This window comes from Papio anubis, chromosome 12, assembly GCF_008728515.1.
Source record: "Papio anubis isolate 15944 chromosome 12, Panubis1.0, whole genome shotgun sequence".
NCBI classification, from domain to species: Eukaryota; Metazoa; Chordata; class Mammalia; order Primates; family Cercopithecidae; genus Papio; species Papio anubis.
The window spans coordinates 67,429,869-67,446,806 of NC_044987.1; the positions used below are offsets into that span (position 1 = coordinate 67,429,869).

At 43.5% G+C, this 16,938-nt stretch overlaps 2 protein-coding genes across 24 annotated transcripts in view; one reads left to right on the top strand and one right to left on the bottom strand.

Annotated features, from left to right (window-relative positions):
• TUB (TUB bipartite transcription factor) overlaps positions 1 to 4,698 on the top strand; it is an 88,200-nt gene extending 83,502 nt beyond the window's left edge. For all 4 annotated transcript variants that reach the window (XM_021926124.2, XM_017948665.3, XM_031653305.1 and 1 more), the window contains one exon: positions 272 to 4,698. In XM_021926124.2, coding sequence (XP_021781816.2) covers positions 272 to 405 — 134 coding nt within the window. In that variant the 3' untranslated portion in view covers positions 406 to 4,698. The remainder of the gene's footprint in view (positions 1 to 271) is intronic.
• The window catches only part of RIC3 (RIC3 acetylcholine receptor chaperone), a 78,698-nt gene that overhangs the window by 8,258 nt on the left and 53,502 nt on the right, over positions 1 to 16,938 (bottom strand). For 6 of the 20 annotated variants that reach the window (XM_009186677.4, XM_017948673.3, XM_021926129.2 and 3 more), the window contains one exon: positions 7,120 to 9,721. In XM_009186677.4, the coding sequence (XP_009184941.3) occupies positions 9,282 to 9,721 (440 nt within the window). In that variant the 3' untranslated portion in view covers positions 7,120 to 9,281. Of the gene's footprint in view, positions 1 to 4,691; positions 9,722 to 16,938 lie in introns of those variants that run through there. The other 14 variants (XM_017948670.3, XM_017948668.3, XM_031653309.1 and 11 more) reach the window with 9 other exon arrangements.

Genomic DNA, 16,938 nt, shown 5'->3' on the forward strand with positions numbered 1-16,938 from the left:
AGTCTCAGGCATGGGAACACCCCTTAAAAGGACTTTTCCTCTTCTCTGTCCCCTGGTGTTCACATGCATCTTACTTTCTTCTTTGCCATCTGCTACCTCTTTGCTGCCACTTCTCCCAATTGGCCTTTGTTTTACTTCCTTTGTGATTCCCCTGGCATCTCCGCTTCTCACTTTTTCTTCCCTCATGTGGTTTGGGTGTCTGTCTATCCTTCCCTGGCTCTACCATTCCTGCCCTGTCCTTTTCTCTGTCTGTGCCTGTGCTTGGCCCCAGCGGACTACATCGTGATGCAGTTTGGCCGGGTAGCAGAGGATGTGTTCACCATGGATTACAACTACCCGCTGTGTGCGCTGCAGGCCTTTGCCATTGCCCTGTCCAGCTTCGACAGCAAGCTGGCGTGTGAGTAGAGGCCTCTTCGTGCCCTTTGGGATTGCCCAGCCTGGAGCGGAGCTTGCCTGCCTGCCTGTGGAGACAGCCCTGCCTACCCTCTGTATATAGGCCTTCTGCCAGATGAAGCTTTGGCCTTCAGTGGGCTCCCTGGCCCAGCCAGCCAGGAACTGGCTCCTTTGCCTCTACTGCTGAGGCAAGGGAGTAGTGGAGAGCGGGTGGGTGGGTGTGAAGGGATGAAAATAATTCTTTCGTGCCCCGAGATCACACACTCCCACCCTTGGGGTAGTAGTGTGTCGTAGTCGTGGTTACCAAGCTGAAGAACCTCTTCAGCTGGGAAGGCCAGAAGAGGCATTAGAGGGAGAGGAAGCACAATGCAGGGCTGCTGTGGCCCAGTCATCCGCTCAGGCAAGGAGTCAGATGGCATCGGGTACTTCAGCAGGTAGGGGCACAGTGAGTGTGTGTATGCATGAAGGCCACGTCAACTTTATGTAGCAAAGGGCTTGGTGGCCGAGCCTGGCCCTTAAACAACTGCAGAAAGCCCTTCAACTAAAGAAGGCCTCACCCAACCCTGAGAGAAGTTGGGAGGATGGTGGGGACAAGTAAGTGGCAGGACCCTGTCAGGATTGCAGGTGCCTGGCTCGCAGTGGCTGTGGGAATCAGCTGGTGGCTAGGGTTCTAGCGCATTTGATTTCTCCAGGTTTGCTGTGTCTCACAGAGGCAGTAGGAACCCAATTGACAGGGCTGTCTTACTGGAGGGGCCTGCAGGACACAGGCTCAGCATGCAGAAGTGCATGAACGGGGTCCCTGGATCAGGGTTGGTCTGGGAGTTCTCTCAGCTGCCCCAGGAGCTCTCTGCTGAGCAGCCCAGCACGACCCCCAGGAAATACAGATGGGGTCCAGGTCACCAGCTGACTGCACACAGCTAGGCATGCCTGGGGATCCTGCTGCCAGAGAACCATTCTCAGGCCATGGCATGCTCCTTGAAGAATTCTCTCTCTTTCTCTCGCTCTCTCGACCCAACTCTCTCACTGCTGTCAGGCAATATTTTAGAACCACAAGAGATCAGCGGTGGCAGGACCCTTAGGGATCTAGTACAACCTTGTTGCTTTAGGTGAATCACAGAAAACGGGGCTTGCCCTAGGTCACCTAGCTGGTTAATGGCAGCATTCAGAACTTCAAGTTCTCTTGATTTCTTTGTTCCTGTTGTCCCCCAAGAAACTAGTATCTCTGGCCTCCTGGGGCCCATTCTGCATGTCCTCCTCACTCCCCCCGATTCCAGAGACTTAGAAACAACAGAGTTGATACATAAGATTGAAACCATTCCAGTAGGAAATCAGGCAGTTTGCTGTTGAAAGTTGTCTGGCTTTTTGCATGTGAGTATGATCCGGGACTGGCCTGTGTCTGGCCCCTCTTTGAGGGCTACTCCGCAGTAGGCAGGCCTTAGTAAGGCTGCCGCACACTTTTTGCTCTAGGTGAGAGTGCATAAAGGTTCTGGGGCTGAGCCTGATAATTCCCTCCACTGCTGCTATTTCTCCTTGGATGGCACCATCCAGCTGGCAGGCTTGGGAACTCTAAGCTCAAGCTCTTGCTCATTTGTCACTTACCCTGGTGGAAGCTTCTTGCCCAGATAGAGATCTGAAATCGGTGGGAAGCAAGCAGGGATTGTACCTTGCTTTAGAGTAGATATGTTTCAAAAAGCAAAGTAAATTTTTTTAAATATAAGTTGTATTTTAAACATGTTAGGCTTTGTAGGTGAAGGACTTGTTTTGACTTAAGTAGAAGTAATATGCTCTCATTTCTTTGTAATGTAGATTTTCCTATTTTGAATGCTTAAAGCAAGGCATACCTGTTCTAGCAGGATCTGCCCAGACCTCGGCCGTACATCTCTGTGAGAGGCCCCTCCAATGATTAGCTTTTGCAACATGGTCCAGTTTCTAGAGGGCACTAGAACTTTCTGTGCCAGGGCTGGCGAGTTATCATGGTGCCATCCTCCTTTCTATAGTTCCAGTTTAGCCCTTCCTTCCCTGCCTTTAAGGAGAAGAAATGTGGTGACATTTGAGATGATGGAAACTAGATCACCTTTAATGTCAGGTCAAGCTATTTCTCTGGATCTATGATTTTAAGATAAAACAGGCTGGTTCTGAGTTCTGGTAAGACAGAGACCCTGGTGGTAGTGGAAAAATCAGAAGCACAAAGGAAAACTCTTGGCCTCTGCTTTCTCCTGTAGCAGAAGAGGGAGTTGGCTAGATCTTTCGGTGGGGTCAGGAAACATGGGCTGAGCTTTCTAGTCTGAGTGTGGAGAAGGGTAACCTCAGCCACAAAGCTCTGTCAGGCATTGAGTGACAAGCCTCAGCAGCTGAGTGCACTCCCGGTGATGCTGGTTTTCCTTGAATACTGGCCCTGGGGCTATGGACGCTTGGACTCATAAAGCTGTTGGCGCCCCTGGAAACCACCTGGGTTCAGCCTCTCCCACAGTAAGAGTTCTTGCCCTTCATACCCTCTCGCTGGATGGATGGTCCTTGATTGGGCAGGGAATTAATGACAGAATGAGCAGTCCCTAATGGTATTGGGCAGCTGGGAGTTTAGGCAGCTTCTCTGTAACCGCTCCTGGGACCACACCTGAAAACTCTACACCCTCTGCCCCAGAACAATTCTGCAGAGTGGTGAAGTTCACTTTCCCAACTCTTCTCCAAGTCTAGCTTTTCTTTCCTTCTGGCTCCAAGGTGCTCTGTGTCGGTCTGTGTATGTGTGTGTCTGCGTGTCTCTGTGTATATTTGGGGAAAAGGGCAATCAGCAATCAACTGAGGTTTCTTAATTGTGATTATATTCCTGAGAATGAGTAGGAAAGGAATAAGGATGTTATGATCGCCTGTGGATTCTGTCCATTCATTTCATGCTCTTTGAACAGAAGGTATACCTGGGAAAATACCAGCTTTTTCTCTCAGGGTTCTGAGTGAGAGGACACCATCCAAGAATGTTGTTAGCTTTTCAGTTCCCACTCTGCATTGCCTGAAGAAATTGGTATGTTGCATGTATGCTTTTGGTTGAAATTGAACATATTCTAGTGAATGTGCCTTAAAAATCACGACACTAGTTCAGAGGAAGCACATAAGGTCCAGACTTATGGCGAAGACAGGTGTTGGAAGACAGGACTGTGATAGTCAGAAGCTGTAAGAGAACTTTTGGAGCCTGCAGGACATTTACCTCTTAAATAAACTTAGCATTTAGAGGTAGTTCTAAATTTAACAAGTGACAGCGTTGATTTGAAAGAAAAAGGTCCATGCTTTGCTTACAATGGAGTCTGCAGTGAGGGGAGATACTGAGATAGCCATTTCTATGGCTCTGTTATGAAAGCACAAATTCCATCTCCTAGATGGACTTCCTGGTTTTCTCCTACTGCAGTAACACTGGCCTTCCCTTCTCTAATTCCTTACCCCAGCTGCGGCATCCCTGTGTCAACCCAGGATGCCAAGTGGCCCTCAGATTACGCTTCTCCAGATAGCTGAATGAGTCTGCTTTCACTGTTACTGGCACCTGAATGATCTGCAGTCAGGGCCCAGAGTTGGGACTCTATACTACCCTGGGCTCTGGTGTGTAGGCTTGTAGTAGCCACCAGTAATAAGCCAAGGGCTGGGCTCTTGTTTGAGTTTATGGCCACCTGGAATTTTCTGTCATCTCAGGATACAGTTGGGAGGGGCAGAACAGACATTATGACAGGTTTGGTTTTTAAAATTTCCAACCAAGTTTGAAAAGGCAAGTTGGTCTTATAGAAAGCACTACTGCACTGAGTAGCTATGTGATTTTGAGCAAACCATGTAATCTCTCTAGGTCCATTTTCCTAAACCACAAGATGAAGATGTTACATTGTCAAAGCTTGCTGTAGGATTCGGGGTGAATGAAAGTTACTCCTTGCTTTCATCACTACCTTTATAGCTCATTACTGTGCCTTTTTTTCTTTCCTAAGACATCACATCCCTCTCCTCTGTGCTCCTGTCCCTCCCTCCCCCAAGCAAGGTCCAGGCAAAGCTGGAGATGAGGCTGAGATCCAGATTTTCTTAGAAGGCAACTTAGAATGGCTAGGAAAGGGAAACCTGACTGCTTGGTCAGGAGGGTGCAAGATCTCTTGCTGGGAACACAGCCAGTTTTCACAATGCCTAGAATGTGTGTGTCTATTTGCACAAGTTGTCTTTTCCTATTTTGGAGTGGTCAGACATTTATTTTTGTTCAAGATTATCTGGAGTTTTAGACAAATTTACAAAACTGTGCTTTTATTAAGTGACTTTTTGAATAAACTTCTTTGGTATTCTGGAGCAAATGTATTTATTTATTGGTATGTGCAATGACAAACTTGGTATTTTCCCATGTTGACATTACGTATGTTGTAGAATTTAGTGTTTGTCTAAGTACAGACATATATCAACAAATTAAACTTGAATTGTTTCAACATTTTCGTGTACTTTTTTCATAAAAGGGGGAAAAAAGCCCTGTGTACTTCCTTTTTTCTGTACCTTTCATTCATTGTTTCCTAGGAGCCTCAGGTGGGTAAGTAGGTGGTAATAGCAAAGAGGTCATAACCTCACCAATGACATGCAGGTCAACACTGTCCTCCCTCTGGCTGTCCCTTTCAAGTTTAAGGTTCATCAGAACCACACCCAGAGACTGGAAAAATGGTGAAGTCAGAAGGTTCTTAAGTTAGAGCAGTTCTCTTCAGGGTCTGCTGTGCCACCTGAAGGGGCTGGTGGTTCCTCAGTATCCCCTGTGGGCCTGGCCTTTAGAAGAGAACAGGGCTGTAGAGATGAAAAAGGTACAAAAGACCCAACCACTTGATTTCTCTGGGCTTGCTTGGACCCTAACCCATTTAAACAGGACTTAGACATGCTTAGGAATCTTTTTTGTTGCAGGGCAGCTGTGGCAGATTTGACAGATTTGAAACCAAAAAGGAAGGGAGGCTAGAGTGGTAGCTAGAAGCAGACATGAAAGCTAATGGTCTGACCCAGAGAGGAGGTTATAACTAAAGGCACCCAGAGGCTGCAGAAGGGCCCTGCGCCACTCCTGGCAGTCAGGGTAGCCTTAGAGGGTGTCAAGTGTGACATCTCAGCAACACTGGACTTGGTGGTGACGGTGATCACGCTGTCACCAAGCACCTACCATATGCTTTGCCCTGGCACAGACATTTTATAAACAGCATCTTATTCAATCCAAACAGCCCTGTAAAGAGAGCATTTCCCAATTCATGGGGAAACTGGTTCTCTGAGAGGTTAAGGAATGACCTAAGAGGAGAAATTTGGCCTATTTTCTTTGTATAAAAAAAGGGAAATGAACAGGAAGCACATTTTAGAAAAGTCAATGGTCAAGGCAAAGTCATAAATGTATTCATGTTTTTTTCTCAATATTGCTGAATAGCTAAAGTATTAAATGTTTCTTTGGAACACAAATAGTCCAGATTGAAGGGAACTTTGAGAGTAGGGTAATAAATAAGGTTTGTTTATTCCCCCAGATCTAGAGTTCTGAGGTGACCAAGGGCATTTCCTACCTGAACCATGGCCTATCTCCTGTGGTCTCTGCCTCTGCCCCTGGTGGGAAATAGCATATACAGGATATTCTAAAAAGGAAAGAGAGTTTTGTTTGTTTAGTCAGCAGGTTGAAAAATCTTAGATGGCTATAGACAGAGGTGGCCCTATGTCCAGGATAGTCTTAGTTTATGCCTATCACCTTGGCATAATTACATTAAAGCTCCCTTTTTCCAAGGTGTTTGCATTTGGACCATAAGTTATTTGATCACCCAAGCCATATAAGGTGCAGAGTATGGTTCTCAAAGGCCACTGCTTCTACAGGCCAAATACACCTCCACTCCTCAGCACACCTCTCTGGGCTCAGCTTCTGGAGCTAGTCATGGAGATAATGAAATGGTTTCTTTGTGCTCCCGTTGTGACCAGGAAAGAGGATCTCCTGGCTGCACTACCCACCTGATTTATCAAGAATGATCCCAGATTATGCAGTTGTTTTGTGGGCTAACTGTCCATAGAGGTATGACTTGTGTACTCTGCCACACTGCCCAAAGGCCAGGGGACTGATCAAGTTCCCAGCCCCCTTGTTGTGAGAAATGAAGACCGCAAGAAAAGAAACAGCAGCCCTGGCCACAAAAACCAGTCCCATGATTTTGTCATCCTGGGTTGTATACACACATAACTATCATCCCTGAAGGATAAAATAATTCTGGAAAATCCAAAAAGAATTGTCTGAATTCTAAATAACTGAAAGGTACATCCAAATGTCTGATATATACATACACAAATATATTCTTTATATATAAACCAACCAAGAGCTAGGGCAGGAAGAACTACCATAAGGGCTTAGTACTTCTGGCAGGAATTTCCATAAGCCAATTTTCCCCAAAGACTAACAACACTTTACATACCAGCCTCATCAAAATACTTGAACATCCATGTATTTTCACACCTACTGCTTTTTTCAACATCTCTTTCTGCCAAGAATGTCCTCTCTTCTTTGCCCACCTGAAGAAGTTCTTAGCATGCCTCAAGGCCCACCTCCCAAGAAACTGAAGTGTCTTGGAAATACTTTAGCAAAAACAATTTCTCTTTCCTGTAGTTTTGGGCCCATGTCTGAATTATAGCATAGCCCTTATAATAAAAACATAATTACCACTTAATGAGTGGTTATCATGTATGAGCTAGAACCAATGCTGTTTTACACACACACACACACACTGATTTCATTTAACCAGAACTTTTAATACTCTTCCCTTTACTACCCTGAAGCCAAAGCTCAGACCAGTTAAGGAGCCGATCCAAGATTCCACAGCTAGAAAATGCAGGGACAGACCACGGCTCATGTTTCTCTGCCTGCAGAATTCACAATCTTGAGCCCTCTTACAGAGTCATAGTTCATTTTATCTGTCAGGCTCTCTCTCATTATATTGAGTTTTTTGAGAGCAGAAATTGAGCCTCTGTTCCTAGTACCTAGCACTGAGCAACTGACTGCTAAATGAATGAATTAGCTAGAAGAAAACAGAAGTATTTATCTCTAATAAGGGAATCATACCCTAGGGCAAGAAGGAAATCTGAGCGAGGAACCCAGAGCTCTCCTCATAAATCAACCCCTCATAGTAAACGAAGGGAAATAACAGAAAACAATTTATCGAAACAGTAAAGAGCACCTGTTATTTTTCAGCTTTAGTGTACATCTAGATTGCATTCAACACATTTTAAACTGCATTCTTTACAATGTGAAGCAAATGTTCTACACAGAGATAGATGCAATATACTTTTATAAATTCAGTCTTGAATGACTTTTCTCTGTAGCTCAATTAACAATAAATGCCTAGTAGTAGCTGACAGATTATCTTACTATGATCCCATACCTTCTAACAGCAGTCTGTATGCTGATGTATGATTTTAAACTATTTTCCTGGCATCTTACTCATGCCAAGCATAATGTAACTCTAAAAGCCATATCTACCTTTACATAATTTCTTAATTTTCCAGTCTTCTACATTTCATGACTGGGAATGTCTTTGGGAATGTGCCCTCTTCAAACTCTCAGGTCTTACATGTAAACTGAATTCACACATACTTCATGATGTAATTCATGGGTACTATCTTGTCTCAAGACGTGTCAGATGCAGTAAGGAGAAAAGGCCTTTAGTTTGGTCAAAATCTCTCAGGCCTAATCTAGTTGCGACTTTCCCCAGCTCTCTCAAAAAACCCAAATATCTGAGTATGGAACATATGGTCTCTACCCCTGGGCGCTGCTACATTGGTTCTCTGCAACAGACATACTCCAACTTCCCTGTTGAGTTGGCACTTTGTATACAAGATCAGTTCTCATTTCTGTTTCAATTTATGTGCTTTTGAGAACAAATTTCTCAAAGGGTGCAACATTCAGAAACAGCTTTAGGTAAGGACTGTCCATAAGCGCACAGATTCTCTCCCCAGTTGCTGGCTTCCTGGCCTTCTGAGCTCCTCATGGCAGGAGCAGAATTCACAATCTTGAGCCCTCTTATAGGGCTGCAGCCTCCTCATGGCAGGACCATCCCTGGGCAGGCCTTCCTACAGCTTCAATGGCCTCAAGTCTTGTCTCTGCAAGGCAGGGTCTAAAGTCTTTATCTAAAGCTTCCTCTGTCCACTGAAAACCAGGAGTGCAAAGGTACTTCTGGGGTTGGCAGTTCTGTTAAGCAGAACAGGGGTCAAGGAAGCTAGATATCCAGGCAGTATCAGAGTAAAACAGTCCCCAAACAAGCCTCTGGGCTCATTCTCAGATCAGTGGGAGTCTTCCCTACTCTGGAGAAAAGAGGACGTTTGAGGCAGCATCAATGTTCCTAGGAAGACCCTCACTGCAAGGAAGAGGCTTCAGCTCAGAGAGCAGTCTTACCCTGCTCTGGGCCCAGCCCCACAAATAAAATGTTCTCTTTTCCCCAGGGGACTACTAACCTGCTCAAGGCCCAAAGAATAAGGCATCTTGGAGTCTGAAATCTTCATTCTTGCAACCTTAAGTCATCATCTGTAAGCTGATGTTCGTTCACAGGTGAACTATCTGTTACACCTACCAGGAAGAGTCAGACCTTTGCCCCTGAGTGGTTCCATCTGTAACTACAATAGACCAAACATAATTACTTAATGGATCAACTTCTCTGATAGGGGAAAGGCAGGAAGAGAAAGAGCAAAGCTGTCCTGTGTTCACACTAATGTCCATGTTTTACAAGGTGACAGGTGTGTGAGCACCAGGAAGGATACATGATATCCATGATAGTGGCCTGATAGCTATGACACTTGAACACAGTGAAGAAAGTACAGGGCACAGGGCCAAGAAGGAAATCTGAGGAGAGAAAGGTCACCTTGGGACTTGAGTAATGGATACTTCAGACTGGCTGTTTTCACTCTAAACCCTGGGGGTTACGCTTCCTCAGCATGCTGCCTGTATATGCTTTATCGATGTTGATGCCCAACCCTTCATCTCTAAAGTCCTGGGACCACTCTTCTTTAGTGGTTTCCTCTTGCTCAAGGTAGCTATCTGCATTGAATCCAGCATTCTCTGCCAAGACAGCAGGATCCTCGTCTTCATGAAAACAGCAGGAACATGTTTCTGGCTTTGGATCACACGAGGTGACAGAATTATCTTCCTGGGCTCTGGGGTCAGTGGGCAGACTTTCCCAACCCAAATGATCTGATTCTTCCTCTTCTATCACTCCCATTCTCTCAGCTGTTTCTTCAGCAGAAAGCTCTTTTGGGTCAGGGTAATCCACCAAAATTGTTTCTTGCCTACGCTTGATACACTCTGAAAGGTCATAAATTGGGTAAGTCTCTTCAGGGTAACCTAGAGAGAAAAGTAGCACAAAGTATTACAAAGAATGTCTCCTCAAAAAGAAATTGTGTCAGGTTCAAAGAGGATTCTCAGGCAGCAGCCATCTTATCCTAATAGATCCATTGAAGACATCTCTTAAGATTCCAATAGTTCTAAAGTTTCACTTGCGCAAATTCTTAGCAATCTGGCTGACTATCCCAATGCTCTGAAATACAAACCAATTCAGATGAAAATCCCTTCTTATGTGTAGGGTGCTTGGGGCAGAGTTAAGTCTTATACCACGTGTTTTTGCAGTACTGATGAAGATTAAACAAACAACGTGAGCCTTTAGTTTAAAAAAAAAAAAAAGGCATCAAATATCAGAGCACGGCTCCAGGCTAATGTTTATAATTTCTATTTGGAACAATTTCCAAATCTCCCTTGGTGAAGGGGGGAGAGGAAAGGAATGCTAAGCTCTTTGAAAAATACCCCATGAAGCTTTCTATTTATCAAAACAATTGAAATGGCTTGCAAGTGTCAAAAATAGAGAGCACTTTAGCAAGACATGCCCAAGATCCCGAAGGACAAGCACTGCATTTTTGGAAGACAGAATTCCTGTTGTTGGCTTCTTCATCTTCACAAAATGGAACAAAAGAAAACAACAAACTGGTAAACAAAATGAATAACACTGGTACTGAATCCCAGCTAGGATAATGAGAAAAGAGAAACTGTTGCCAAATTACCAAACGAAATGAAATAAATCTGTGTCAGCCAAGCAAGCCTGAGCAGCAGATGGGCCGTGCTGGAGCTCACACACCAGTACTGGCACCAGCGGCAGTGATCATGATACAGTGCAGAAAGCTGGAGGATTCAGAACCCATTTGCCCATTATGATAATTGGCAAATTCAACCCTAACGTAAACCACTTTGTGCCTACAAACTGTGACAAATAAGTCTTTTTTGGTGCAATGTAGGGTGTGTGGAGACATTTCTACATTCACTGCTTTTTCTGACTATAAAAATCATACAGACTCATTTGTAGAGAATTTGGAAAACATACAGGCTAATTTAAAAAAGAAAACACAAATCACCCATATCATCACTCATAATAATTTGCTTTTTTCTGGCCTTTTAACCATATAAAACATGTCTTTTCTTTTCTTTTTTTCTTTTGAGGCGGAGTCTCGCTCTGAGACCTGCCCAGGCTGGAATGCAGTGGTGCAATCTCGGTTCACTGCAACCTCCACGTCCATGGTTCAAGTGATTCTCCTGCCTCAGCCTGCTGAGTAGCTGAGACTACAGGTGCATTCCACCACACCTGGCTAATTTTTTGTATTTTTAGTAGAGATGGGGTTTCACCATGTTGGCCAGGCTGGTCTCAAACTCCTGACCTCAGGTGATCCACCTACCTCGGTCTCCCAAAGTGTTGGGATTACAGGCATGAGCTACGGCACCCAGCCAACATGTATTTTCTTATTCCCTTTTTTTAAAAAGAAGGATCATATTTGTGCATAAAAGGTTATATCCTGATGTTTTTCAATTCAACATTATATCGAGCATCTCTCCATGTCATTAGGCATTTGAAAGCTGGCTGCAAAACACCTCATCATATAGCTACATAACTGACATGATTTACTAGTCCTCTTTTCTAGGACATTTAGATTCTTTCCAATTTTCCCCTATTATAAGTAGTATACAAGTTAAGATCTCTTAATGTAAGTCTATGTCCACTTCCTTAATTCTTTAAGATAGATTTCTATAAATATGAAAACTAGACCAAAGGGAATGGACATTTTAAAAGTCTTTTCTATACTCTGCCAAATTCCTTTCCAGAAGAGTGGTATAAATTTTCAATCTTACCAGTGATACAAAGACTGTCCATCTTATCACACCCTCACCAGCACTCACAGTAGTATGTTAAGAATTTTGCCAATGCAGTCTTTATTCCAAGGCTCAACTTACTGTGGATGGAATACTAGGTAAAGTGGAGCTTAGCTACCCAAGACCCTCAGCCTCCATGGTCAAGGACAGGAGCTGGAAAAGCTGCTTGCTAGTCAGCTCCCAGCCACTGAATGCTTAAAAGAAGTCCATTTGCTGGCATGTCCCTGCCTTCCCACACCTAGAACAAAGCTTACCTTTGAATTTTCATGACTATCTGCTCTAAGAGGGAAGGCCACCCAGACTCAGGCTCTCAGCCTACCCCAACACCAGGCCTCAGTCCAGCTCTGCCTCCCTAGTCATAATGCCTGTACCCACAAACCCAGCCTCCATGCTGGCCCCTGCAGATACAGACTCTGGGGCTACCAAGCATCAGGCCAGCAACTATGGTCCCATAATCCAGTCCCACCCTAGGTTCCAGACAAAACCAGGGCCAGGTCTGCCCGTGTAGCCCCAATGCCAAATTGGCACCCCTAACTTCAGTTACCAGGCCAGCACCTGCAGACACAGACTCCAGGCCTGCCCAGTGCCAGGCTAGTCTCTGACCCCCGCTACTTTCAGGTTGGCCCCTGCATTCCCACAATCCAGCAGACCCTGGGTCTAGGCCAACCCAGTAGACCCTAGCATTGGGCTGGCCCTCAGAACCCCAGGACTGCCTCTATGGACCTAGGTTCTAGGCTGGGGCCTGTGGCCCCAGGACCCAGGCCAGCCCTAATGGACCTAGCCTCCAGACACATCCATCAGACTCAGACTCCAGGCCCATTTCAGTGGACCCAGGCACCATGTTCATTCTAGCATCTGGCCAATCTCTGAAGTCCCAGGCTCAAGGCCCAGTCCAGCCCCAGGTCAGCCCTTGCGGACCTAGGCTTTGGGATAGCCTCTCCGCACAAGATATGAGCTCCAGGTCCATGCCTGAGGATTTAATCAACAGGTACACCCCAGGGGATCCAGGATTCAACCCCAACCCCATGGACTCAGCACCAGGCCACCCTGCCTAAGGACTCTAGCAGCAAGGCCACCTGCAGATCACACCAAATGGCCTATCCAGAATCTCTGGGCATGCTGACTGGTGAATGGCTTTTCCAGACAAAGCCAGTATGCAAAAACCATTCACCAGCATAAGTCCCTGCTTCTTCAAATGCACAGACACCAATGCATAGCCATGAGGATCAAGAACAATCAGGGAAACATGTTGCCACCAATGAACAAAATAAAGCACCAGGAACAGACCCTAAAGAAATGAAGATATGCCGGGGCGCGGTGGCTCACGCTTGTAATCTCAGCACTTTAGGAGGCCAAGAGAGGTAGATCACCTGAGGTCAGGAGTTCAAAACCAACCTGGCCAACATGGTGAAATCCTGTCTCTACTAAAAATACAAAAAGTTAGCCGGGCATGGTGGCAGGTGCCTGTAATTCCAGCTACTCTGGAGGCTGAGGCAGGAGAATTGTTTGAACCCAGGAGGCAGAGGTTGCAGTGAGCCGAGATTATGCCATTGCACTCCAGCCTGGGCAACAAGACAAAACTCCGTCTCAAAAAAAAAAAAAAAGGAAATAAAGACACATGAACATGAATTGCCTAACAAAGAATTCAAGATAACTGTTTTAAGGAAACTCAGCGAACTTCAAGAAAATACAGAGAAACAATTAAAGGAAACCAGGAAAACAATAAATAAATAAATAAATTTACAAGAGATTGAAATTACATATAAAAAATCAAATAGAAATTCTACAGCTGAAAAATATGAGAAATGAAATGAAAAATGCAATAGAGAGTATCGACAGCAAAACTGATTGAGCAAAAGAATGAACCTTTGAATCTAAAGACATTATTTGACAATATACAGTTGGGGGAGAAAAAAAGAATGAAAAGAAAGAAAGCTTATGGGATTTATGGGGCAGCTTATGGGATTTATGGGAACTGGAGTTCAAGAAGGAGGAGAGAGAGACAAAAGGATAGAAAGTTTAAAGAAATAATAGCAGAAAACTATACAAATCTGGGGAAAGTTACAAATATCTGGGTACAGGAAGGTCAAAAGTCTCCAATCAGACTGAACTCAAGTAAGACTATATCAAGAAGTATTATAATCAGACTATCAAAAATAAAAGAGAGGATGCTGGAAGCAGCAAAAGAAAAAACGTAGATCACATATAAGTGAGTTCTAACAGATTTATCAGCAGAAACCTTAAAGGCCAGAAAAGAGTGGGAAAATATATTCAAAATGCTTATGGAAAACAAAAACAAAAAAAGGTCAACCAAGAATATTGTAGTTGGCAAAGTTCTCCTTCAGAAATGAGGAAAAAACAAACACTCTGCCAGACAAAAGTTGAAGGAGCTTATCCGCACAAGATCTATCTTATAAGAAATGCTCAAGGGTGTTCTTCAAGTAGAGAGCAAGGGACACTATTTAGTAACACAAATATATATATATATGAAAGTATAGGCTGGGTGCAGTGGCTCACGCCTGTAATCCCAGCACTTTGGGAGGCTGGGGTGAGTGGATCACCTGAGGTCAGGAGTTCGAGACCAGCCTGACCAACAAGGTGAAACCCCACCTCTACTAAAAATACAAAATTAGCTGGGCGTGGTGGTGTATGCCTGTAATCCCAGCTACTTGGGAGGCTGAACTGAAAACTATAAAATTTTGATGAAAGAAATTGAAGAAGACACAAATAAAATGAAAAGATGTCCTGTTTATGGATTGGAAGAACTGATATTACTAAAATGTCCATAGTATACAAAGTAATCTACAGATTCAATACAATCCCTATCAAAATTTCAATGACAATTTTTCACAGAAATAGAATAAACAATTCTAAAATTCATATGGAACCACAAAAGACCCCAAATGGCCAAAGCAATCATGAACAAAAAGAACAAAGCCAGAGGCATCACAGTGCCTGATTCCCAAATCTACTACAAAGCTATAGTAATCAAAACAGTATGTTACTGGCATAAAAACAGACATACAGACTCATGGAACAGAATAGAAAGCCCAGAAATAAATCCACACATTTACGGTCAATTTTTTTAAACAAAGATGCCAAAAAATAAAACGTACACACATATACATAGGTCAAATGACAAACACAAAAAGGTCAAAGAACAATCTCTTCAATAAATGGTGTTGGGGAAACTGGATATCCACATGGAAAACAGTGAAATCAGACCCTCATCTCACACCTCATGTTTACAAAAATCAACTCAAAATGCACTGAAGACTTAAACCTAAGACCTGAAACTGTAAAACTACTAGAAGAAAACCTAGGGAAAAAGCTCCATGACATTGGTCTGGACAATGATATTTTTGGATATGACACCAAAAGCCCATGCAACAAAGGTGAAAACAGACAAATGGGATTACTGCAAAAAGCTTCTGTACAGCAAAGGAAACAACAGAGTGAAGAGACAATCTATGTAATGGGAGAAAATATTTGCAAACCATATATTTGATAATGGGTTAATATATAAAATATATAAGGAACTCAACTCCATAGCAAAAGAAAACCTAATTTAAAAATAGGCAAAGGATATAAATAGACGCTTCTCAAAAGAAGACATTAAAAATAGTCAACAGGCATATGAGAAAGTGCTCAACATCACTAAACATTCAAGAATTGCAAATTTAAACCACAATATCACCACATCTGTTAGAATGGCTATTATCAAAAAGACAAAAGGCAATAATAAGTGTCGGCAAGGATGTAGAGAAAAGGGAACCCTTATATACTATTGCTGGGAATGTAAACTAGTACAGTCAGTATGGAAAACAGTATAGTGACTCCTCAACAAATTAAAAATAGAACTATCATATGATCCAGCAATACCACTACTGGATATATATCCAAAAGATAAGAAATCAGTCCGTCAAAAAGATATCTGCACTCCCATGTTCACTGCAGCATTATTCACAATAGCCACACTATAGCATCAATCTGAACATCCATGAATGGATGAATAAAGAAAATGTGGCACATATACACAACAGAATACTACTCAGTTGTTTTTTTTTTCTTTTTTTTTGAGACAAGGTCTCACACTGTCACCCAGGCTGGAGTGCAGTGGCACAATCTCAGCTCACTGCAATCTCCACCTCTTGGACTCATCTCAGCCTCCCACCTCAGCCTCCCAAGTAGCTGGGACTAGGCACATGCCACCATACCTAGCAATCTTTTGTATTTTGTGGAGACAGGGTTTCACCGTGTTACCCAGGTTGGTCTTGAACTCCTAGGCTCAAGTGATCCACCTGCCTCAGCCTCCCAAAGTGTTGGGATTACAGGCGTGAGCCACCACACCTGACCTACTCAGCTTTCAAAAAGGAAATCCTGTTATTTATGACAACATGGATGAACTTGGAGGACATTATGTTAACCGAAATAAGCCAGGCACACAAAGACAGATACAGCGTGATTTCACTTATATGTGGAGTGTAAAAAAGTCAAGATCATAAAGAAAATAAAATAGTGGTTATCAGAAGCTGGGGGTATCAGGGAAATGCCAGTCAAAGGACATAAAATTTCAGCTGGATAGGAGGAATAAGTAAGTTCAAGAGATCTATTATATATTGTACAGACTACAGTTAATAACAGTATGTTGTATATTTGAAAATTGCTAACAGAGTACATTTTAAGTGTTCTCACCACAAAAATCCTTAAGTATGTGAGGTAATGCATATGTTAAATAGCTTGATTTAGCCATTTCACAGTGTATACATATATAAAAACATCGATATATATAATTTTATGTATTCATTAAAATAAATAATTTTCTTTTTAAAAGAGGAAGAGGCCCCCTGAGGAAAATCAAATAATAACTCATAAAACTGCTGAGGTAGCCTATGTAAGCCAACATTACTGGTTACTCAAGAACATCATTAAGGGCGGGTGCGGTGGCTCACACCTGTAATCCCAGCACTTTGGGAGGCTGAGGCGGGTGGATCATGAGGTCAGGAGATCGAGACCATCCTGGCTAACACAGTGCCCCATCTCTACTAAAAATACAAAAAATTAGCCAGGCATGGTGGCAGGAGCCTGTAGTCCCAGCTACTTGGGAGGCTGAGGCAGGAGAATGGCATGAACCCAGGTGGTAGAGCTTGCAGTGAGCCAAGATCGCGCCACTGCACACCAGCCTGGAAGCAACGGAGCGAGAGTCTGTCTCAAAAAAAAAAAAAAAAAAAAAAAAGAACATCATTAAAAATATAAGCAAGCAACAAAAATTCACTGCTCCTATGAGAAAACCAGCAGTTCAAAATGAGGGAACAAAACTAACCAAAACAAACTATGCCAATAGTCTCTAATAAAATAGTGCAGGAAAT